Here is a 26,644-nt window from a genome sequence, read left to right on the forward strand (position 1 = left end):
TTAGTCTTTATTTACAAACTTTGACAACACACACGGCTATTGACTGACCACGAACAGGAAACAGAACTTACTTGCAGCATTTTTCATTAGTTAAAGTCCACTTTCTAATAAAAATTTCCTGATAATTTACTCACCCTCATGTCATCCAGGATGTCCATGTCCTTATAGTGGACTTCAATTGGCCCCAAATGGTTGAAGGTCAGAATTACAGTTTCAGTTCCGCTTCAAGGGGCTTTATCTAGGGAACCCTATTCAACTTACAGAACGAATGCGACGCCAGTTCTGTTTTTTCCGTAAGTTTAATAATGAAGGTGTAGGACATTCAGCGTAAGCTTTTTGAAGAATACGGAATCGCAGTCTGGTGGAAGCACTTGTGATGCGATCATTTGTGTCTATAAAGCATATAGATTTTAATTTTTTAAAGAAAATGGCAGATTGTTAGATAAGACCCTTATTCTTCGTCTGGGATCATGTAAAGCCCTTTGAAGCTGCAAAGTTTGGGACCAATTGCAGTCCACTATAAGGAGAATAATCCTGGAATGTTTTCATCAAAAACCTTCATTTCTTTTCGACTGAGGAAAGAAGGACATGGACATCTTGGATGACATGGGGGTGTGTATATTTTCAGGACACTTTTATTAGAAAGTGGACTAATCCTTTAATGTCTCAGTCTTGCTGTTTTGTTGTTGTTGTTGTTTTTTTTTTTTAACAATAAATTTTGGGCTAAAAGTGTGTTGTAACGCAAGCGTTACAAAATATGTACCAGGTAAAATATTACTGAGAATTGATTAATAATGCCTTACACTACTGCGTTACAGCAAAAAGTAATATGTTACTGTAATGCATTACATTTGTAATGCGTTACTCCAAACACTGACTATAAATAACCAATCAGCATATGACCCATTGACTAAGGGAGCACATGAGGAGCAAGGAAATGTATCTAATTTAAGTGAAGTAATGCGTGGCGCATTGCAGAGCAGTGCAAGATGAGCATTTGTGGTTAAAAAGTATATATATATATATATATATATATATATATATATATTTATTTATTTATTTTTTTTTTAATGACCAATTGTTTCAGTACATAAGACCCTTCTTCATGTAGAGCCCTTTGAAGCTGAACTGAAACTGCAATTTGTACCTTCAACCCGTTGAACCCCATTGAAGTCCACTATAAGGAGAAAAATCCTGGAATGTTTTCATCAAAAACCTTAATTTCTTTTTGACTGAAGAAAGAAAGACGTGAACATCTTGGATGACATGGGGGTGAGTAAATTATCAGGAAATTTTAATTCTGAAGTGAATCCATTAATTACACAGCCTGTTTTATTAAGTTAGGTCCAATAAATACTATTAAAGTGTGATATTTTAACCTGCAGTAGCACGCAGATCAGACAATTAATTCACATGACCGGAGATTCCTGTGATTATCCCTCTGCGTCCCATAAGGATGCAAAATGCTAATCTATCAAAAGTATTTAAAAAATAAAATACTAAAAAAAACAAAGAAAAATAAACTTTGAGTCCAAGTTATTTTCTGTTGAGATCAACATAGTATCACAAATGTTGTGAACAGATAAACATCTACTGAACCTGAAACATCCCTTTGATTATGATTAACATTTAACTTGAATTACTTATTTATCTGAAGCAATATAAATCAAGAACAAAAGGCAGTAAATCAGGACACTATAAAAGGAACATGAGAGGCTGTGAGGATGACAGAGCAAGAGCTGGAAACAAACATCAGTGAAGAATGAAGGCTTTAGTATGTATACTGCTGCTGTTGGAAACCTTTGTGTTTGTCGTCCAGCAGCAGGTAGATGGAGGACTCAATGAGAATGAGATCAGTCAACAGATCAGCTCTGAGGACGGAAGACAGAATCCACCTCAAACAGACACTTTGAGAGCTGAAGCTTCAACTGACAGCCAACAATACTGTGATCTGGGCATCCCTGACATCCATGCAGCACTGAGAGAACTGACCGCCACCGTTACAGAGCAGAAAGAAAACATCAGAGCTTTAGAGACGCAACTGAGGGAACAACAGACGTTTATCCTGGAAGAGCTGAACAAGAAAAATGAAGGTACTTCACAAAAACATTCACTCTTTGATCAATGATCCTCAAAGTAAAACACCAATGCAATACATTGTAATAGTGTAAATGTTAGTGTAAAGTTGAGTGTATACTGTGTAAATTGTGTTATCTATTACAATAATCAGTGTAAATGTCATTTAACAGAATCTTTATTCCTTCACAGAAATTTCAAATCTTACTCTGAGTCAAGTGGAGGAGTTGAGAAAGGAAAATAGAGGTGAAAGTGTGCTTGAATGATGTTAAATTCAGTGTATTCATTCTCAGTGTAATACAGTAATATATCACAATATTTCTTATGTTTTTCAATAACAGACAGAGAAATAGCTTTTTCAGCTGGACTGATGGAATCTGGCAGTGGACAATGTTGGTCCTTTTACCACTGAAATCACACTAACCTACAGGAAAGTCTTCACAAACATAGGGAACGCCTACAACCCAATTACAGGTAATTATCAATGAAATGGAGTCATAAAACTCAGTTTATAGTAATGAAAACCTTCTGCTCCATTCAGATCTCTCTGCAGTTGTGTAATGTGTATAAGAGAATTAAATGATCTGCCATCTTTCTAAAACTATTACAGTGTGTTTGGTAATTGACTACTTGCACTGAGCTTCATGACACACTTCTGCTTTGAAATACAAGTACAACTTATTTATCTCCACTTGGTGTATTTTCAGTGTGCTCTAGTCACTTACTTTACTAAACGCCACTTAAAACGAGTGTCTGCAAGAAGATTTAAAAATCTGGATATTTTCAGAGACAGGAGAAGATATATTCTGATGATTACTATGTAACGGATTTTCCAAACTCAACAGAACATGAAGTTTTAATCAACTCAAGTCGATCTGAGAAAGCAGCAGCTGTTAAACATACATGATTATTTCAGCACAGGGTGTCAGTGCTCGTCTAAACTAGTGACTGTGATGCTGAAGTGTGCGAGACGATCTGATGAATAAGATCAGTACGAACATTTATTTATTAGAATTTAATATTTTTATCGCTATTCTGTGTAATTTTTTCATTGTCAATCATTTTACTGTATTTAATTTGTATGTTTGTGCACGGTACTGTACATTCATTCAAATATTTTAAAAGACTGGAATAAGAGCTCCAGCGCACACAAGCAATCCTTTTATCAGTCAAATTCATTTAAAAATGTGAATTCAGCAGGTATGAAATATGATCATTAAGAGAAAAACACTGTTAATGAGAAGACGAGCACTGGACTGCTGCAGGTTAGTGGGGAAATATTTATTTATTATTCAGAATGCACAGCTGGAAAGAAAATATATTTATAGAAACATTTGAGCAGGTTCAAGATAATTCATGTGAACTCAGAGAACATGATTCATTGTTTTAATCAACTGACGGACATAAAACAGTAATAATCTGCGTTTTCATGTATGAAGGTGCGCTGAACACTGTTACTGGAAACTCCTGAACTGTGATAGGGAGAACGAGGAAGTAGTTGTGCAAGTAGTCCATTAAGAAATCATACAGGAAACAGCTGATTCTGTGTCTCTTGTTATTTGATTTAGGTGTTTTCACAGCCCCACTGAAAGGAGCGTACATGTTCAGAGTCTCTGCACATGGTAATGGCCCAACTACAGCAATTGTAACCATTGTTAAGAATGGAAAGCATGTGGTTATAGCAAATGCTTATCAGGCTCAGGGTGCGTTAACCTCCTCAAATGGAGTTGTGTTGATCCTGGAGGTTGGAGATGTTGTCTATGTGAGACTTTGGTCTGGCACGAGGATATCAGAAAACGAGTTTAACCACAACACTTTCAGTGGTTATCTGCTGTTTCCCTTAAGATAACAGGAGATTTGAAGAATGTGATTCCAATAATTCTGAACCTTCAGTGTGTGATTTAAGATGAGAAAACTGCAAAAAAAAAAATAATAATAATAATATTAATTCTTAAATCAAGAAGCATTAAGTTTGTTTTTGCTTAAAACAAGCAAAATAATCTGCCACCCCATTAGCAGATTATTTAGCTTGTTTTAAGGAAAAACAAACTTAATTTTGACTTTTTTTTTTTTTTTTTCAAATTTGCCATAGATTACTGTATAAAGTCAGTATAATTCACTATATTCATAAGTTCTGATCTGTCTGTACATGTAAGTTTGTATAAAGAGTTTCAAAGAGACAGACAGGACCCATGAATATCACATGTGACTCAAAAGTGATTTGTTGAAGTAGTAAATTGTGTAATCTTCCTGAAATAAATCTTTTTTGTAGTAAAAAAGTGTATCTTGTTACTGATCCTTGATCTGTATCTCTTCATCCTACATAAATAAATAAGAGAATAAAGAGACATTGTGGCATTTACTTTTCCTCATATTGTCATCCAGGTGTTCATATTGTTAGTGTTATTCGTATATATTGTTGAGGTAATTAATCATTTAACCAACATTTAAGTTGATATCTTTAAGTTCAATCTTAAAAATACGTTTATAACAGTTACAGTACAAATAAAAACAATATAACAATGGTATTACATAACCACAGTGAATAACTGTACGTGGCAAATTATGTTGTATGCGCTTGCCTTGCAAAGCATAAATCTGTATTCAGATTTCAGAAGAATCATTTTAAAATTTGTAATACAAATGTTGAAGTGTCTCGTCCGTCAGCTGATCGGATATTTGCTACCATAATGAAGATGAATTCCTGACCATTTACCTGACCAATAACCATTTACATGTTTAGGACGTTGCATTGTAAGAATGTACAGGGAGATTTCAGATATAAAAATGCTGACACGTTAGGTAATGTTTTCCCATTAAAATCAGATTATTTCTGTTCCCTGGGCCCTGGAGATGTTTTGACAGGTCCTGACATTTGTGCTTATATATGTTACTTATAACATTTTCATGGTTGAAGTATTCAGCATAAAAAAATATTTGAGAAGCATGTGTAAAAGTTTATCGTTTATGTGTGGTAAGTGAATTTTTTTTAAGTCACTGAAATAAGGCCATAAAACCAATACTGAATATTTGTTCACAAGATGATTGATAACTGGGTTTTGTGGTCATGAATTTTTGCTTGGAAATGACGTAAAAATCACGCATTTCATTTTTTCATTTGGGCACAAATGAGATCAACCTCATTGCATAATAACATTAATTATGAATTAAAAAGACAAAAAAACAAGGAAGAACTGGTGTACCACTCTATTGACGTAATACAACAGAGGAGTCGTAAAGATTGGACCTAGCCTACTGAAGCAGTCTAAACACGTCACAGGGCTCGACATCAACGCTTGTCCGGGACAAGTGGATTTTTTTAAAAGGCCAAGTGAAAGAGAATTTTACTTGCCCGACTGGACAAATAGCCTAGCCTGATTAAAACGCCAATAACAATCACCAAAACGCGATAATCATTCTGCATCATTTAGTCTAAATGGCGATCGATAGTGCATACTATATAATGTATAATGTAATGACACTAATAAGGTTGCACTGCCTCTCTCGAGGAGAAATCAAAACAAATGAGCGCAGCAAACTCAAAGTGAACTAAACTCAGTTAACATACTGCGGTAAAAATAAAAAAGTGTGGAGTTTTTATAACATGATACAGTTAAAGGATTAGTTCACTTTCAAATAAAATTTTCCTGATAATTTACTCACCCCCAATTTATAGTTACGCCTTCCCTATTTTACTTACGGAACAAATGCAGCGGCAGTTACAATTGTTCCGTAAGTAGAATAGGGAAGGCGTAGGACATACAGCATAAGCTTTTTGAATAATATGAAATTGCGGTTTTGGCGAAAACACGTGCAAGTCGTTCATTTGTTTATATAAAGCATGAATGGAATTAAATGACCAATCGTTTCACTGGATAAGACTCTTATTCCTCGTCTGGTATCGATTAAAGCCCTTTGAAGCTGCACTGAAACTGTAATTTTGACCTTCAACCGTTTGGGCTCCATTGCAGTCCACTATAAGGAGAATAATCCTGGAATGTTTTCATCAAAAACCTTAATTTCTTTTCACCTGAAGAAAGAAAGACATGAACATCTTGGATGACATGGAGGTGAGTAAATTATCAGGAAAATTTAATTTGAAAGTGAACTAATCCTTTAAGAGAAAGAAAACTCAACCCAAGCACACAATGTCAGGCTGCCTTTAATGCTGACGCTGAACAGATCTATCTTAAGTTAGTGAAAGCTAATCTCAAAACTCTAGCATTTACCAGAGGAGAAAGCTACTAAACCAAAAGGTGGCTAACAGTGTGGCTTAGTTACAGCCGACATCTGAATACATATGAACGGTGGCTTAACCCTCTGGAGTCTGAGGCTGATTTGGGGCTTGGAGAAGTTTTGACATGCCCTGACATTTGTGCTTTTTTCAGTTGTTCATAAACATATTAATGGAAAAAGTGTCATTACACTGTATTCAGCACAAACTAGGCTACAATAATATGTGAGGAACATGTATGTACATGTTTGTGTTTTTGAAGGAATAACATTTATGCATGGTTATTGAAAAAACAAAAAACTTAAGTCACTGAAAAAAAGTATAGTAAATCTGTGTTCACAAGACTTTTGGGTATTGGAGGTTGTAAACTAGAGTTTTTGCTTCAAAATTATGTAAAAATTATGCTGCCTACTCCTTCATATAAAACAATATATTGATTTAGTTTTTGTAAGACACTTTTTGCCAAGAAACACAGTATGCATGGAGGCGTGAATCACCACTGAATAATGGGCCATTCTCACCTGAGAAGACAAAAGAATTGGATAGTAATGAGCTGAAATGACTTGCATATTAATGAGGCATTTCAGTCAGGTAGGCTGTGAAAAAAACCTTCTGTGATGTCTCAAGCTCATCATGATATATGAAACATACAGAAAAATATGATTACAATATAAAGTAATGGTTTTATATTATACTTTAAAATATAATGTATTTCTGTGATGCAAAGAGTCTGAATATAGGCTTTTAGTTTAAAAGCATGCACATTTGGAGAAATATTGGATTCTCATATGCTTATGTCAATTTTCTATACAGAGGAGTTATATTTATTTAATATTCATTGTCATTACTATGAGCGCTGGTGTTTTCAATTCATCCTTGAAGTCGGAGGGCGCTCTCTGTGCAATTTAGTCCACAAATTCATCTAAAAGAAGAAGAGGCTATTCCATGAATGGAGTTTCCAATTCATACTGCAGCCGGAGGGCGCTAAAGAAACAAAAACTCATCTAAAATTAATCTGTAGAAGAAAAGAAAACAGGAACTAACTGCATGTCTTCTAGAGCTCGCTAACCATGACTTTTACATCCAGATAAACACTTTTCAAGACAATAAATACACGATTGAGACGATGAATGCATGTATTGCCTCTGAATTTGCGTCTGAATAGCGCTGGCTCCGTGGGCGTGGCCGCATTAGCGGATAATGAGCTGAATCACAGACTTCTGACATGGCTCTCTTTTCATACAGATTACATAAACACAGAAGGTTTGTTTTTGATTTGACTTACATGATTTAAAACCTGACATCTTAACGTTTTTTAGACATAAGTTTAATTTTTCTGTGATTAGTATTCACTAAGTTACAGTTCATTTTCTGAGAATTATCAGATTGGACTTCGTTCAGAGGGAGAGGAGAAATCACGCATCATGTTAGTTTTCTTTATTTTACAAAAAGCACAACATTTTGTTTTTACTCTGAGTGTATACAAATAAAAGAAGATATTCTATAGTTTCAATTGATATATTACTTATGTCTCTATGACAAAAAATTAGTATTTTAACCCTCTGGAGTCTGAGGCTGATTTGGGGCCTGGAGAAGTTTTGACATGCCCTGACATTTGTGCTTTTTTCAGTTGTTCAAAAAATTAATGACCAAGTGTCTTACACTGTATTCAGCAAACTAGCTACCATAATATGTGAGGAACATGTGTGTACATGTTTGTGTTTTTGAAGGAATAACGTTTATGCGTGGTTACTGAAAAAACAAAAAACTTAAGTCACTGATATAAGGCCAATAAAAGTATATTAAATCTGTGTTCACAAGACTTTTGGGTATTGAAGGTTGTAATAGAGTTTTTATCAAAATTATGAAAAATTATGCTGACACTCTTTCATTTATAACAATATACTGATTTAGTTTTTGTAAGACCTTTTTGCCAAAAACACGGTATGGAGGAGGCGTGAACTCCATGAATAATGGCTATTCTACCTGTGAAGACAAAAGAATTGAATAGTATACCTAAAAGACTTGCATATTAATGAGGCATTTCAGTCAGGTAGGCTGTGAAAAAAAACTTCTGTGATGTCCAAGCTCTATGGTATATGAAACATACAGAAAAATGTTATTACAATTAAAATAATGGTTTATATTATACTTTAAAATATAATGTATTTCTGGATGCAAAGAGTCTGAATATAGGCTTTTAGTTTAAAAGCATGCACATTTGGAGAAATATAGGATTCTCATATGTTTATGTCAATTTTCTATACAGGAGTTATTTTTTATTTAATATTCTGTTATTACTATAGCGCTGGTGTTTGCAATTCATACTGCAGCCGGAGGGCGCTCTGTGCATTTTAGTCCACAAATTCACCAAGAAGAAGACGATATTCAATGGTTTTACAATTCATACTACAGCCGGAGGGCGCTAAAGAAACAAAAACTAACATCAATAGAAGAAAACAAACAGGAATTGAGTCTTCCAGTAAAGCAAGATAAACAATTTTCCAATAAATACGTTGAGATGATGAATGCTGTGTTGTCTCTGACCTGTGAATAGCTGCCGCGTGGCCGCATAAAGCGTCACGGACTGGGCTCTCTTTTCAGCATAAACACAGAATGTTTGTTTTCTATTGCACGATTTAAAACCTGGCATTTCAACGTTTTGAGATAGTTGACTTTTTTGTGATTAGTATTCACTAAGTTACATCTCAGAACTCAGTTGGACTTCGTTCAGAGGGAGATGAGAGATCGTTGAGTTTTCTTTATTTTACAAAAAGCATAACATTTTGTACCTGAGTGTATACATAAAAGGAAATATTCTATAGTTTCATTCGTATTACATCAACACAAATGACAGAGTATTTTAAGTCGAATTAACCTGCAAAACGCGCCGGCGCGTTGATGAGTGTTAAGTCTGTTTTGCTGCAATGTGAAAAAAACCCTGCAAAACGCGCCGGCGCGTTTTCAGACCTCAGAGTGTTAATTATCTCAAGCCAACACATCCAAAAAAGGGGACGAACAAAGTTCCATAATATATCGTACCAGCCAATCTAATGGAACTTCAGGGCCCTTAGTCCACATCATAAAAAGGAAACTGAAATATATATAAGAAACCTACCAAGCCAATTTCAGCAGGTCTAACAGACATTGAGTGTAAAGCAACACCCGTCTGACCTGCTGCCGCGTATAAAGCGTTGGAGCCTGTCTTTATGGAAAGTTTCTTCTCATGGGAGGCGTGGCTACCCATACTCATTCCATCAACACCAGCGAATTAACCTGTTGATGCTGATGAATGCGAGCTGAATACAAGTCCTTCCATGCCTTCTCAATTTCAGTATGAGGATCAAGAAGGAATGGAAAGCTTATGGTGGCTGGAGGATTATGGCAAAATAGGAACCGTTCGTCCAACAATCCACAAGTGGTTTCTTTCTTAACCTGCTCCAATGGCAGCTGCAGTCTGCCAGAGGCGCGTTCCACAATCTCACACAGCAGTACATACGCGGGGACAGGGTGGCTTTAAGGATTCAGGAGGCTCACCATCTCCATCCTCATCAGCCATCTCCTGCTCTCTTGTCAGGCTTAGAACAAGAATAACAACTGCTGCTGAATCTACTGATACCATAGACAACACATCATTGAAATCACACAGCTCTCTCCCGTCAGCCGTCAAAGGTCCAAGGAATTTCACCCTTTCAACTCTTCAACAAGCTCCAGCTGAAAACCCATTGATCTAATCTCTGTCTCAGCAAAAGTAAGACCCGAACCATAGGTGCAGCTGCCGCTCCTTCTCCTCTCGAGGAAAAGTCCGGAAGAGAGTGGAGCATTTTACAAGTAAAACACACTCACAATAACAGACAGATCCCACAAGAACTGCCTGTACATGCTCTTTTGTTCTCATAAAAGACAACATTATAAGTTATGTGTGTGATCAAATGTCCACACTATGGGACACGGATGCACACAATTGTCTTACCTTAATAACGGTTTGATATCGCTTGCTTTCAAACAAAACAGTCCCTGAAGAAGAAAAAGATACTGACTGGTTCTCTAGGTGCTCCTTATATACTTCTGGGTCACGCTATGATGACGTCATAGGCTGTCACCGGCCAATAGGATTGTCTTGAGTTGATATTGTTTTCAGACACCGGTTCCCCATAGCGTTTTCGAACACAGAGTTGAGTTCCCTTTCGAAAGGGAACCAGCATTTGGTGGTTAAGGTAGGTTTTGAAGCTGGTATGCTGGTATGAGCTGGTTTATCCTGGTTCTAAACTGGTCCTGGTCCAGCATAAACCAGCTCAAACCAGCATACCAGCTTCAAAACCTACCTTACCAGCATATGCTGGTTTTTTTCAACAGGGCTGATGTTCACAACACAACCACAGAAACGCGTTGCAATTAGCACATACCAGGCCCGGCGATCTCAAGCCCCCCCTCTGCGATGATCTGAATGATGATGATGATGATTATTAGGCTACTTTTAGAATTAAATTAATATTTTCTTTTGCCACCCAATAATTTGTAGTGCATCACAGCATAACAGACAAGCTGCAATAGATTAGCTAACTCCTCATTTAAAAAAAAATTTTTTTTTTTTTTTTTACTATGTATGGGCCACAAGAGAAATATTAAGAAAATAAATTAAGGTAACCATTTTAAGAACATGCTGAAGTAGAGTTTTTAGTTTTACTTTCTGCAGTGAATAATTGTCTGGGATTTAATTTTTAATTTTAATAAAAAATATTATTATTTATTAATATTTTTATTTTTATTAATAATCAGTGTTGGGCACGTTACTTTAAAAAGGTAATTAGTTATAGTTACTAGTTACTTCTCACAAATAGTAACGGAGTTAGTAACTGAGTTACAGCATTATAAAAGTAACTAATTACCAGGGAAAGTAACTATTGCGTTACTTTAATTTTTTTTTAAATATGTCAAATAACTTGAATGCCCCCAATATTAAATATAAGTCTAAGAATAAATTATTCTTGATCCGACTCGTGACTCATGATCCGCTCTTGCTTATGAAATTTCTCTGTACTGTACAATACGTGTTGGTAGCCATTAAAGAAAATGTAGTTTCATATTTATGTTTAAATAGTCCTATGTTATGTTTTAAATTCATTGATTATGAAAAGTGAACACCATGAGTAAGATGCATCATAAGATGCGCAATATATCGGGAGACATGGAGTGGGTCAGACACGATTTTGACCACTTCATTAAGTTTTGTTTTATAGAAAGCCTCTCTTTAAAGTGAATTTCGTTTTGTAAAAATTGTATCTTAATTTTAATCAATGTTTCATCAATCAATTGCCTGGATTTAATAAATAAGAAGCAAATATAGCAGACAATATAATCATGGCAGGCGTGGGCGCGATCACTGGTGCGTGAACTGGAGCGCGTCTTACAGGCTACAGAACCGAAACTCAGAGGCTGCTTGCCTCGCAGACATGAGAAATATATCTATAGAAAGCTTGAAATATCTAAAAACGAAAAGAAATAGGCTACTCTGATTATGTAGCCTAATCCGAATGAAATGTGCATTCTCTCTCTAGGCGCGTCTACTATGAAGAGATGATGAGAGTCAGCAATGTCAACTTCATCTTTGCAGCCGACACTGATTCAGAAAACATTACTTCATTAATAAACAATTAAAATGTCTCCTTGCTGTTTTGGTCACATTCATAATTATTACTTTTGCCGGTTCTTTATGGCAAGCTTTATGTGTGTGCTTGAGTGCCTATTACATAAACGCTCATTATTATGGTTTATTCTCTCCAGTATTTAAGAAATTAAATTAATATAAACGTGATTAGTCAACTAATGGCTTAAATGAATAGCTACTAGTCGACTAGAATAACTTATTTCCCATTTTTTCGATCCAGCATGTCACAAGTATTCTGGTTTGAGCTCGCGCTCAGCTCGCATGCTCATAGACACACACACACACACAGAGCATCGAACATTATTATCAGTTTAAAATTATATTTGAGCATGACTAACCCCAACACACACCAGAGAAAAAAAACTTTGCAGGTCCTATGGCTAAGAGAGAGCCTACTCAGATGAAAACCGCTTCAGTGAGCTCAATTATAGTAACGCAGCATTTTTTTTGCCAGTAACGGCGTTGTAACGGGAGAAAAAGTAATTCGTTTGATTACTCGTTACTGAAAAAAGTTTATATATGTATATTTATAACGCCGTTATTCCCATCACTGTTAATAATAATTTTTATGCAAGCTCCCTACTTTCTGCATATTCTTTTTTCTGTGTATTTCAGTTATCTCCTTCATACTAAAATGGATCAGTGAAAGTATGTTACTGTCCTGGTAACTCTGTATGAAAAGCACAAAGTATTGATAAGAAAAACTAAACCTCTTAGTGATTTTGCACCATATGATCATACATATCAACACTCAGGCCCCCCTCCCATTTAGTTATTTCTCCTGGGGAAGCTTCCATAATTTGTATGGCTCAAACCTTTTTATGAATAATCACATCAATATATTGTTCCAAGGTTGTCCAGTTTCTAGATCTGGTATGAAATGCATCCTACTCACAATTGACACATCATACAAATTTCAACCAATTTGTGACCTCAACCTGACAACCTACAACTGTTGATATCTGCACAGGAAGTAGATGCATTTAATCAAGCATCACTGAAAACTCAGGTGGAGCTCCAGTGAAAATAAAAATAAAATATACATGTAAATTTAACAACAGCTGGACAGAAGAATTTAATTTCATATCTCAAAGCCATATTGACAATGCCCACGCCTTTTGTAAAGTGTTGCTGTGATTTTATTTTCGGACATGGAGGGAAAACATCTAGGTTACTAATGTAACCCCCGTTCTCTGAAGGATGGAACAGAGACATTACGTCAGACTGGCGTCATGGGGTCTTGCCTGGGAGCCCAATCACCTCAAGTGGTACCTAAACAAGCCAATGAACCTTGGCCAATGAGATTTGCATGCTGAGTTACACCTACCCGGACATACAGATATTAATATGATTGGCATTACTCACCTCATTCATGTTTTGCAGAAGAGCCGAGAAAGGATCCCGGCCATGTAGCAGTGGTTCAGGGCTGTGTTCCCTCCTTCAGGGAATGGGGGTTACATTAGTAACCTAGACAATTTCTATTAAGTCAGTCACGTTCAACGCTACGTCGGACTGACATCACGGGATCCCTATGGAAAGTGCCACAGCCACTGAATTGTTACGAGTGTTGGAGACGCAGATGATGGCAAGCTACCGCGTGCCCTTTTAGTAACTGCCCTCACAATGTAGTAACCTCCTCAGCGTCCCATGTAAACCCAAGGGGTAGTCCTCCATACCAGATGGGATGGAAGGGACAGGACTTATTGTGGGGACGGTTGTAGCTGCTGCTCCCATATTGTGACATTTCATGGGAAGTATGGTTCGAATCTCAATTCACATTGTTTTGACCAGTGTTGTCAATGCTGGGGAAGTGTGCCTAGTCCAATGGAGGGGAACGCTACGGAGACCACACCCTACCAAAAGGGAGGTAAAGTGTGGAGGTTACACAAATGGACTGACCCGTGGGACAGTACTACATATGGAAGACATCTGCAGTAGGTCCTACCTAACCAGGGAGGAGCTACTACCGATGCAGAGATGGGGGCAGAGCAGAGCCACCCAGGGAAAGACACGAGTTTACCATCAGGGAAAGACACGAGTTTACCGTCAGGGAAAGACACGAGTTTACCGTCAGGTAAACCGTATCGTGGACAATACGCATATAGGATTACCGAAGGGGAATCGCAGCATATTGGCATCTAGCCCAGTACAAGGGCTGACTGGCCGGGCATGCACACGAGTACTGGCCTGGGCCTGGCATCAGACGCCTCCGCCGGATTTAAACAGCCGCATCCAGAAACAAACAGACAAAAAGACATTTTGAAAAAACTGCTCTGAATGCTGAAGTGCCGAGGGGTGAAACACTGCACTTCTCCGTGCACAGCAAGCTGGATGTGAGACATCGATGGATGTGCCTTCACACCGGCAGAGAGATCCCATGACAAGCTATTAAAATTGCTGCTTGCTCTTTTTCTGCTTTCAGAAATATACACTTTTTCTTGAAGGTAGACTGGAATGATCGATCACTGTACAACCGCTCTGTTCCAAAGCAAAATATGAATGAAGTGAGTAATGCCGGTTATATTTATACTTGTACGTCCAGGTGGGTGTGACTCAGCATGCAAATCTCACTAGCTAGTGTTCATTGGCTTGTTTAGTTACCATCTGGAGGTGTTTGGGCTCCCAGGCGAGACCCCATGACGTCAAGTCGAACGTGACATCGAACGAAATGACGTTACTCAGCACATTAAATCACAACGGCACAATCACGCAGCGGAGGCACATAAAGGCACTAATTATAAACATGACTTATTCATGTTTCTTTTTATTTTATTAATAATTATAAATTATGTATTTATTTATGTGTATTTAGCCTGCCTCTGCCATCAAGCAGATGCTTTTTTGCTACATATTTTTAGCCAATGTATTGAATATAATGGATCGCTTACAATATTGTTATTTAATTTTGTTTCTAAGAAATGCCTTCTACTGTATGGAGAGTGATGTACAGTAATTGTTAGTTATGTATGTGTGTGTGCCTACCCATGAGAAGGAGCAGAAGTGTGTGTGTGTGTGTGTGTGTGTGTGTGTGTGTGTGTGTGTGTGTGTGTGAGTGTTCAAGGACATAAAGAACTGTAGTTCTACTCCTAGAACCTTAAAAGGAAATCAGTCATATTGTTTGAGTTTACTGGAGTTCAATGACATGAAAAGGCAGACAGCTTACACCTGCAAGACCTTGAGAAGCATCTTGGAAACTTTGGGAAAGTTACAACTTGCGTCAATCAAGAAGATTAAAACCTAACGTAAGGTAAACAACAGAGTATAAAAGACTGAGTTGATTGCCTCTTTGGATACTGATACGTCATTGAACCACCGACGCCTAGAAGCCCAGAGCTGAAGACAAGAAACCCAGAGCTGACTACACCGTTGACTCAAAGTGTGATTATTACATTTTATACTTTACACTTTAATAATGACATTTTATTTGCCTTTAGATTTTGTACATTTCAAAAAGAAAAGTAACCTATGAAATAAAATTTAACTGATTACAAAAACTGCCTACCAAAGCTTTGATTTATAGTGTGTTAAGACTTTGACATGCCACCAAGAAGTCTTCTGACAAAACTGTAAGTAATTTAAAATGTTTATGATTTAGGCCAGACTTGACTTACTTTACCTAACCTGAGAGTAATAAAAAGTAAGGTAAGATCAAATGTTAAGATAATAAGATCAAAGCACACACCGTGAAACAACAGCTCACATTATGATACTGTAAAACAAGTTATTGTAAACTTTGTGCATAAATCCAATTTCCCAAAATCTAGGGCATTCTTGTACGGGAAAAGTTGTAAATCAGGTTAATAATTACATTTTTTATTGTTTTTTTAATTTCATGGCATTAAAATTTAAGATCTTGAAGTTTTGTGTTGAATAATAGTAGTGAGTTGTACACATATAGTCTGTTATCTTCAAAGATTGAAATAGATTTTGTCCTCATATTAATATTTTGTATTTATTAATCCATGGATTTATTCAGCTCTACTTCTGTTGATGCATGTGGGGAAAAATAACTTTTAAAGGAATTTTGTGGATTCAACACAAGTTAAACTCTATCAGTGCTCCGAACCACTGATTCGAAACAGAAGATTCGTAAAGTTCAGAAGCAGTGTTTTGAAATCGACCATCACTAGATATTGTTGAAAAGTCGTTTTGTTGTTGTTGTTGTTTTTTTTTTATAAATTTTCTTGCTGGCAATAGTGGTGTATGCATTTAGTCACTCAAACTTACATATGGACATACATTTTCTAATCATTCCTTATAGTCACACAGCCTATTTTATTAAGTTAGGTCCAATGCTATTAAAGAGTGAGTTTTTAACCTGCACTCCTACGCAGATCCGACAATCCATTTACACAACCAGAGGTCCGTTCTTCTGTGATTATCCCTCCATGTCCCATAATGATGCAGACCACTAATTTATAAATATATATATATATATATATATAAAACAGATGAATCAGTTGATTTCTGTGGACATCAAAATAGTGCCACAAATGTTGTAAATAGAGATAAACATCTACACAGTCTCAAACATCCCTTTGATTATGATTAACAATTAACTTGAACTACTTGTTTATCTGAAGCAATATAATTCAAGTACAAGAGACAGTAAATCAGGACACTATAAAAGGAACATGAGAGGCTGTGAGGATGACAGAGCAAGAGCTGGAAACAAACATAAGTGAAGAATGAAGGCTTTAGTATGTATACTGCTGCTGTTGGAAACCTTTGTGTTTGTCGTCCAGCAGCAGGTAGATGGAGGACTCAATGAGAATGAGATCAGTCAACAGATCAGCTCTGAGGACGGAAGACAGAATCCACCTCAAACAGACACTTTGAGAGCTGAAGCTTCAACTGACAGACAACAATACTGTGATCTGGGCATCCCTGACATCCATGCAGCACTGAGAGAACTGACCGCCACCGTTACAGAGCAGAAAGGAAACATCAGAGAACTGACCACCACCGTTACAGAGCAGAAAGAAAAGAACAGAGAACTGACCGCCACCGTTACAGAGCAGAAAGAAAACATCAGAGAACTGACCGCCACCGTTACAGAGCAGAAAGAAAAGAACAGAGAACTGACCGCCACCGTTACAGAGCAGAAAGAAAACATCAGAGCTTTAGAGACGCGATTAATGGATGAGATAAACAAGAAAAATGATGGTACCTCACCAAAACATTCACTTTTTTATCAATGATCCTCAAAGTAAAACACCAATGCAATACATTGTATAGTGTAAATGTTAGTGTAAAGTTGAGTGTATACTGTGTAAAGTGTGTTATCTATTACAATAATCAGTGTAAATGTCATTTAACAATCTTTTTCCTTCACAGAAATTTCAAATCTTACTCTGAGTCAAGTGGAGTTGAGAAAGGAAAATAGAGGTGAAAGTGTGCTTGAATGATGTTAAATTAAGTGTATTCATTCTCAGTGTAATACAGTAATATATCACAATATTGATTATGTTTTTAACAGACAGAGAAATAGCTTTTTCAGCTTCAATGATGGAATCTGGCGATGGATATATTGGTCCTTTTTCCACTGAAATCACACTAACCTACAGGAACGTCTTCACAAACATAGGGAACGCCTACAACCCAATTACAGGTAATTATCAATGAAATGGAGTCATAAAACTCAGTTTATAGTAATGAAAACCTTCTGCTCCATTCAGACCTCTCTGCAGTTGTGTAATGTGTATAAGAGAATTAAATGATCTGCCATCTCTCAAAACTATTACAGTGTGTTTGGTAATTGAGCAATAATACAGGAAACAGCTGATTCTGTGTCTCTTGTTATTTGATTTAGGTGTTTTCACAGCCCCACTGAAAGGAGCGTATATGTTCAGAATCTCTGTACATAGTATTGCCCCAACAGCAGCAACTGCAGGCATTGTTAAGAATGGACAGCATGTGGTTATAGCAGATGCTTTTCAGCCTCAGGGTGGGTTAAACTCCTCAAATGGAGTTGTGTTGATCCTGGAGGTTGGAGATGTTGTCTATGTGAGACTTTGGTCTGGCAGGAGGATATATGATAGCTATAATAATCACAACACTTTCAGTGGTTTCCTGCTGTTTCCCTTAAGATAACAGGAGCTGATTATGATTCCAATAATTCTGAACCTTCAGCGTATGATTTAAGATGAAAATTGTGAAGAATCATTAACATATGAACCTGTATTAATGAGGACTAATGTGGGTTTGAAATCTGCAGTAGATTACTGTATTAAAGTCAGTATAATACACTATACTCATTGATGCATCCAAAATGGTCAATATTCATATTCATGCACTTTAATTAATATTTATTTTAAACGTTTATGGCTTATCATTTATCAGTTTCACTTTTGATTTCCTATATTTATGTACTAATACTTTATATATTAATTCTTATCATATTTTCAAGGATTTACTTGTTATTGTACCCTTATGGTTATTTTATATTTAAGAGTATGCTTGTTATGTTCAATTGTTCTTCAAGTGTTCCAGTGTGAGAGGTCACGCTGACACGGTTGTGGTTAGACATTGGACGCCTGCCAAGTGCTGTATAAGTGATGTTTTTCAGAGTTAACCATTTGAATTTGAAATCTGATCAAAATATGTCTGTTATTATTCCTGATGACATTTAAAAGGGTAAGATTTGCAAAATTCCCAAAGGGGGTCAAAACAACTCTTATATCTATTTTTGACACTGGGTAAAACCATTTAACCTTTTCTTTTAACAAAAACATCCGTTTGTGTGGGATGTAAATTTCCCTATATGCTCATGGTATAAAGCTGACCGGGTCATTGATAATTCAGCTTTTTCCCTCCTTTGCTCTCCTTGGCTTCTACTTCTTGTCTCTTATCTGCAAATGTCTTAATTATTGCTCTTTTTGATCTTCATCTATTAGATACAATACTCTAAATTATACAATACTCTAAATTTATTATTAACTATTGACTGCTTCTTTATGATGGTTATCTTGCCTTTTGGTTTTACTAAGTATTTTCATTATCGATTAAAGTTTGCGTGTGAGGCTAAATTTAATTGTAATGAATAAATAATTTTTCATCAACTTTATCTACTGCCTGGATCTCATTTTCTCAATTTTTTGCATCACTCATAAGTTCTGATCTGTCTATACATGTAAGTTTGTATAAAGAGTAGGGATGTCCAGATCCGATCACGTGGTTTCAGACTCGATCGGAATCGGACGTTACCTCCAGATCAGGACTCGGACATATGTATATATAGGCTATATATTCTCATTATTTTTGAACACATCTATAGTTATGTGGTGGCACAGAGTTAGACCCTTTTGACTCCACACAGAAACAGCAACGCGTGCGGCATGACATCACTTTGTTGCAGAGACGCTATTGGTTAAATGCCGGCAAAGTCTGCTGTCTGGAGTAGGGTGACCACCTGGCTATTGATCTGTTGCAGGACAGTAGATGTGACTTTGCGGGACAATGCAGGACACGTGAGACAGATAAATTTACTACTATTACGCAATGTAAATAGTGATTTACACTTGTTGGTAAACTTGGCATATGCGCCGATTAATGTTTCTGCTGGTGGGTTTTATAATGTTGCGCTTATGGCAACATTAAATCCTAGAGAGAAGAAAATTCTAGATTCACGGCTGCACATGCAGGAGGACAAAGTTTGAGCACGCCGATGTAGGCTATATCTGAGCGAGAGCGCGCGCGCTTCCAGTTTTATGCAGGGGAATCTGCCTTTGAGGAGAGATTGCTTGAGCATTTGATGCGCTCTCAACATTTTTCATTATAATAACGCCATAGAACCCGCATTAAATGAACTATAAACGTGAGTAGAAAGTCGTGTCTGAACGTCGCAATTTTGTATTGGTTAAAACAAATGGAGAATATCTCGTTTTTCCGTAGCTGCTCAACCATTTCCGTGTGTGGCGCTTGATCGCTGCCGTTCGTTGGAAATATTTGCCATCAGAATATTTGATTACATGCTTTAAATCATCGATTTAGGCAGCTTGCAGCTCTTGAGGTTCTTATCTAGTATGTGAGATGAAATCCTTGCTGGTGTAGTTGTGTTTACCGACTTTGATGAGGCCCCACTTATCCCTGTGTGTGCTGTCCACTCAGTTGATGTCCAATCTCTCTCTGATTGCGTTGTTTGGTTATTTTCACAGCTAGAATATGACGGCTGCACAAATAGATTTTTAAATGCCAGTCACAGTTTTTATTATATTTCTTACTGTTGTATTGTAATTTCAGGTATGAAAAAAAAAATTACAGACATACTGTAAATGAAATGCGGGACACTACTTAAAGGTTTTTTGAAGCTTTGATTGTGTTTATAGTGTGCAATATAACATGTGTTCATGTTTCGCGTGTAAAAAAAACAGTATTTTTCACATAATTTACTTATCTGTATACCGCTGTTTCCACTGTCATAAAAACGGGCTGATGACTTCCTTGTTCTATGAAGTCCCTCCTTCAGAAATACGTAACGAGTTCTGATTGTGCCAGCGGTTCCTGTGTTGTGATTCGACAGCAGCTTAGCGCTCCTTGCCGGGAAAGGTCACGCCTCTTACCATAACGTGGAGATGCACGCGCTCAGTGTTATTGTAAACATGTCTTTAATTTTACCCTATCAATTTGAGCCGGAATCAGACCCAGTGATTGGACTGCGGGATGAAAATAACAGCGTTTCGACGACATGGCGACAAAGACACTCTACAAACGCAACTCTTGTGTATTCCTGTGGGCGGAGGTTAGTCAAAAAACTGTTTTAGTGACGTCATTAAAGAAGGAAGTAGAGGGATGTAGTCCAAACTGGCCGTTCGATGTAGGCGACTTCTGTTAAATAAAATATCTCGCTTGGCATTGAACTTTGAGCTTTAACATTTTACAGATTTTATTTATACTCTAACAACAACATTACACACTAACTAAAGTTTGAAACATGGGATCACGAAGAACGGGACCTTTAAGTCTTGCGGGACGCGGGACAAAGCTCCCAATTTCTGGACTGTTCCGTAAAATAAGGTGAATTAAATAAAAAATAAGGAACATCCTGGATCTGTTTTTTCACTCTTCTTTTTTTATGCATTATAGAAGTATCGGATCGGGACTCGGTATCGGTAGATACTCAAAATCAAATGACTCGGACTCAAGGGCAAAAAAACCTGATTGGGACATCCCTAATAAAGAGTTTCAGCACTGAGACAGACAGGACCCATGAATATCACATGTGACTCAAAAGTGTTTTGTTAAAGTAGTAAATCTAGAATGTTAAATAATACCTTTTTAAGTGTATCTTGTTCCTGATCCTTGATCTGTATCTCTTCATCCTACAGAAATAAATAAGAGAATAAAGAGACATGGTGGCTTTGTCTTTTCCTCATATTTTCATGAATATTTCCCCAACAATGGTTCCACCTGGATTTTTTTGTGTGCAATTTTTTTGTGATGACTGAAATGCCTGATTTTGTGGTGGCAATTTCCAGAATGGTGGGGATAATTTCCTAAGAACGGACAATATGACCAAAATCATATAGACTAAGCAAACCACAGCAAAACAAATAGTTGCCTATAAGTGAAAAGTTCTAAATAAATATAAGTGAAAAGAAAAATAATCAAGTAAACAGTCAGTAATACAATTAGAACAGAAGAAAATGCCAATAGGATAAATATTGTTCTCAAACCTGATTGTCTGAGAGCATTTTCCAGCTGTGCGATATTCCCCCAGTTTCACCATTTGTATCACTCCACTTGCATCGACTGTCGTTGTGAGTGTGACAAGCAGGGTGGGGTGAGAGCCATGAGGGAACGGCGCGAGGCTGGTGGTGCGAGTGATAATGAGCGTCAACTGCCTGTTCCATCGGTCTTGTATCTCACGGAGGAGCTCCAGAAGCATAAAAAGGGTGCGACGACAGTGAAGGATGCGAGGGTGGTCAGAGGCAGTAGGTGGCAACACTAGGTTGTGACTGAGGCCAAGATGGACGGAAGTGGAGTAGAGTCTGGACATGGAGGACATAGCTGGCGGGGGAAATGAAAGAAGCAAAAGTAGTAAGTGGCTTGGAGTTATCACTGGACTACCAATGAATGTATTGTAAGGGAACCCCCCCACCGGCCCAAAAACGGAATCCGACGGCCTGGGCGAAGGTTAACACGTGTATGCCTTTTCAGCATCTCTATGAAGTTCACTTAATTTCACTCGTTTAATCTGACTCCAATTTCAAATGATTCTTATTCTTAGGTTGTGCTCCCAATTAGAAATTAATCATTTGTTATGCCATAATTTAGATTTTTGATTATTCTGATTACCTTATAGTTTCAATTATTTTGTTTTTTGCAGTCCCGGTATCGCTTTAGAAGAGTCATTTCGGCCGACTGAATGCTCTTCCCAGACACAAACTCATCAGTTCTGATCTTAAACATTGGATGCAGGGTAAATATCTACCTTTAAGTCGGTCACACTCTGCTTACTCGTAACAAAAAGCATAGTTTTTATATATTTACGAAAACTGCAACTTATTTAAGGCAGCGATAGTCAGAAAACGAAATGGACTTAATTGATGTGCCCCATGCTCCATCTATTAAACCTTTCGTATGAACAATCCTGAACACAGATTTGAGGTAATACCTTCGCTTTGATCTACTAGAAATAATGGATTAAGAATAATACAGAATCAACCGAATATAACCTTTTATTTGTCAAGTAAAAATATATCATGCCAATTACATTACAGTTAGACAATTAGAAGCCAATTCAGAAATAATGAATGCATAACATCAGTTTAAATGCATATGCACACAGTGGTGGATTAGTGTTTGAAGACACTTGTCCATCACTGCGTGGGGGTCTCTGGCTACAGAAATTCCCCCCTTACTGCTTTGCAATTTACCTTATATACCAAGACCAGAACAGAAAAGGTCATAAATATTTACTACACCAACACCTGTTTTGGGGGGAGAGGAGTGGGTTTTCACAAAAGGCACCACCCAAAAAGAATTTTCCTTAGTTTTCAATCTTCTTCATAATACCAGTGACTGCTGTGAAATTGAGACCATTTTACCAATCGCACTGAGACATTTAAAATGATACCAAACAATAAAACAACAATAGATACATAAGTTACATTATACGTTTTGAAAAACTTTCAGTGACTTGAGTCAGGGGAAGGGAAGGTTTGTTTGTGTGTGTGTGTGTGTGGTGGGGGAGGCGTTGTCCTTTAGGGGTTAGGGCAAGGTGTTGCCCCTTGCTATTTCTTTGAGATCTTCTTCTCCAGATGAGTTTTATTGCTTTATTGCAGGATGCTTAATCTCAGTTTTTGTCTAGCAGGAAATTCAAGCCTTACAGTATCAATAGATACGATTAAGAAAAGTATTTCAGGAGCAAAAGTGATAGATGCGAGAAGGCTGAAATATACCTGAGACAAGGAGGGGTGGAGAGTCTTTCGGTAATGGTATATGTGGCGACCAGGGCGGGCGAGAGCTGTGAGGGAACGGCACAAGGTCGGTGACGCAAGTGATAACGAGCATCACCTGGGAGGCTCACCGGCCTTGAGTCTCTCACGGAGGAGCTCCGGGAGCATAAAAGGAGGAGCGACGACCGTGAAGGACGAGAGAGGACCAGGCCTGGACTTTATTTTATGTTTTATTATGTTTGTGTGGCCGGTAGACGTCCGCGAGGGTCTGCCGGCATTACTTTCGTTTTGTATTTGTTTATTTTGGTATTAAAGTTTTGTTTGAATGTTCGCCGGTTCCCGCCTCCTCCTTCCCGTTTACGAACTGTGTTACATTACATTTTTATGAAGATGAAAAATGATGAAAAATGCCGGAAAGAGTGTTTTTAGGGCTTATTAGCTATGTAGTTACATTCTACCCCCAGTAAGGTGTTTTAAGTGTCAAAAATATGGACATGTGACTTCAGTATGCAGAGGGTAGCAATGCTGTACTAAATATGGGGGGATCATAAATACATAAATGTGGGGAAAGTGTGAGGAAGCTGTGAAACCTAAATGCTTTAATTGTGGAGGAGAACACAGTGCGGGATATGGAGGTTGTCAGATCAGGAAAAATGCTGTGAAGGTTCAGAATGTTAAGTCAAGTCAAGTCACCTTTATTTATATAGCGCTTTTTACAATGCAGATTGTGTCAAAGCAGCTTTACATTGATAACTGGTATATAATTTTGGCTGCACAGCAGCTCTTAAAGAACAGTGTCAATGCAGGCAGATCAAAGCACTGTTGAATATTAAATGTCAAGTCAAATGTCAAGTGTCCCCAACTAAGCAAGCCAAAGGCGACAGCGGCAAGGAACCCAATCTCCAACAGGTGACATCAGGTGGCAAATAGGTGTTAAAAATGGAGAGAAAAAAAACCTTGGGAGAAACCAGGCTTAGTCGGGGGCCAGTTCTTCTCTGGCGAACAGTGCTTTGTTACGATTCAGGTTGCTATCATAAGTCCGATAGGATCGCAGCATTCAAAATATTTATTTATTTATTTCAGTTCCATCCAGTTGAGGATCGTATTCATCACGCCGGTATGGACGTTGAGGAACTGTGGCACTGGCTGTCGTGTTGATGATGTCTTCACAATGGATGATCTAGTCGACTCGATCTCTGCTGATATTTCAGGGCTGCGTTGTGGCTCCAGTCTTTGGTCTCAGCTGGATACGGCCCAGATCCGGTTGACTACGGATAATAGAATAATAGATAATAAGATAAAAGAAGGATTAACATATATGGAGGCAATCAAGAAAGTCCAGATAAGAGAAAAAAAAGGAAGCAGAAGAAACAGTTGCAGACTTGAGAAGGAGAATTGAGCGTCTGAATCTTGGAAAAGAAACTTCATGACTGATAAGTTGGCATTTGTTACATTCATCGTAAAAGTAGTTAACTGCTCGGCACAGACTGAGAGTAGAACTGAAAGAACGAGTAATCTTAAGAGCGGCAGAAAAATATCTGATTGTAGAAGGAATTACATTAGAACAGAAAAATTAAAATGCATGCATCTAACCCCCAGGCAGTATGTGGAGATTTTTTAATCTTGCAATGCAATGCAAGAAGTTTAATAATCAAATGGACAAGAATTTAAAAAAGGATAGATGATTGTAAGGTTAAACCTCATATAATATGTATACAAGAATCATGGTTAAAGCCTAATTTAAGATTTGTGGTTCAAGGATATGAAGCAGTACGCAAAGATAGTATTGAAAAAAATGGAGAGGGAGTAATAACATTCATTAAATTAGGAGTAGCATATAGGGAGGTTAAAGTGAATGGGGAATAGTGATTGACGCAAGAACTGGTAATAACTGGAGTTATTAATTTTTATAATACGTGTAAAAGATTAAATTGAGTTGATGAAAAGGTAACACTTTATAATAACTGCACACTATGAAGCATTAGTTAATAGTTAATTAATCACTTATAAAGCATTAATATACATTAGTAAGTAGTTTATAAATACAGCTATAATTGCTTTATAAGCATATCTATAATGTGTTTAATAATTGTATATTCATACTTTACTAATAATCAATTTATCATTTCTAAATTAAGTATTACATTATTTACAAACCAGTTATTTAGGAGTTGTTAGTAGTTCATTTAGTAAGTGTAAGTAAATGATTAATAAACTATTTAAACATTCATTTATACATCTTATTATTTAGACACATAGTAATAGTTACTTAGTGTGTTAGTAAATGTTTTATTAACACATATTCCTACTGTAATTCATGATTAATTCAGATAATTATAAAACATTTAGAAGCAGTCAGTTAACTATTTTTGTGAGCTCATCTAAAGCGAGGACTATTTATGCTTTGTAAAGCTTTTATAAATGAGATTTAAAGGTTCAGTGATCTTCTGCACTGCTGTTCTCTAATGTTTTAAAGTTAGTACCGAGGTAGTTTTGACACTAGGAATATGTTAATAAAGCATTTATTAATACACTGAGTAACTAATACTATATGTCTAAATAATAAGATGCATAAATGTACATTTAAATATTTTATTAATCATTTACTTACACTTCCTAAATGATCTTATGAACCACTGACAACTCCTAAATTACTGGTTTGTGAATCATGTAATACATAATTTAGAAATGATAAATTGATCATTAATAAAGTATGAAAATACAATTATTAAACTCATTATAGATATGCTTATAAATCAAGAACAAAGCATTTATAGCTGTATTTATAAATGGCTTACTAATGTCTATTAATGTTTTATAAATGATGAATTGACTATTTACTAATGCTTAACTAATGCTTTATAGAGTGAGTTATTCTAAAGTGTTACCGATGAAAAATATCAGAGGAGAGGGTAATTTTAACATAGTGTAGTGTGGTGATTTTAATGGTCATAGTACTTTGTGGGGAAGTGTAAATAATGACCAAAATGGAAATGTGATAGAAGTAATATTAGATTGTAATGACCTAGTTGTCTCAGTCTCTGTCTGTCCTGGACTCCATTTCCCATCATCCTCCCTGGCCCTCACCTGCACTCACTCCACCATCAGCTAATCACACACACCTTTTCCCCATCAGCACCTCATCACACCAGACTTTTAAGCACACCACTCACCTCCCTCAGTTGTCCAGTCACCGTTGTATTTTGGATGTGTTCACCTGCCCTTTTGAGTTATTATTAAACCTTTGAGTGTTAATTGGAAACCTGC

At 37.0% G+C, this 26,644-nt stretch overlaps 1 protein-coding gene across 6 annotated transcripts in view; it reads left to right on the forward strand.

Annotated features, from left to right (window-relative positions):
* Window positions 1–1,685: 1,685 nt before the first annotated feature.
* Window positions 1,686–26,644, forward strand: part of LOC125245136 (complement C1q-like protein 2) — a 64,860-nt gene continuing 39,901 nt past the window's right edge. Inside the window, exons 1-5 of one of the 6 annotated variants that reach the window (XM_048155615.1) lie at window positions 1,686–2,020; window positions 17,009–17,144; window positions 17,316–17,366; window positions 17,458–17,589; window positions 17,791–19,044. In XM_048155615.1, coding sequence (XP_048011572.1) covers window positions 1,763–2,020; window positions 17,009–17,144; window positions 17,316–17,366; window positions 17,458–17,589; window positions 17,791–18,071 — 858 coding nt within the window. In that variant the 5' untranslated portion in view covers window positions 1,686–1,762 and the 3' untranslated portion in view covers window positions 18,072–19,044. Of the gene's footprint in view, window positions 2,094–2,268; window positions 2,323–17,008; window positions 17,145–17,315; window positions 17,367–17,457; window positions 17,590–17,790; window positions 19,045–26,644 lie in introns of those variants that run through there. The other 5 variants (XM_048155616.1, XM_048155618.1, XM_048155617.1 and 2 more) reach the window with 5 other exon arrangements.

This window comes from Megalobrama amblycephala, linkage group LG14, assembly GCF_018812025.1.
Source record: "Megalobrama amblycephala isolate DHTTF-2021 linkage group LG14, ASM1881202v1, whole genome shotgun sequence".
Lineage (NCBI taxonomy): Eukaryota > Metazoa > Chordata > Actinopteri > Cypriniformes > Xenocyprididae > Megalobrama > Megalobrama amblycephala.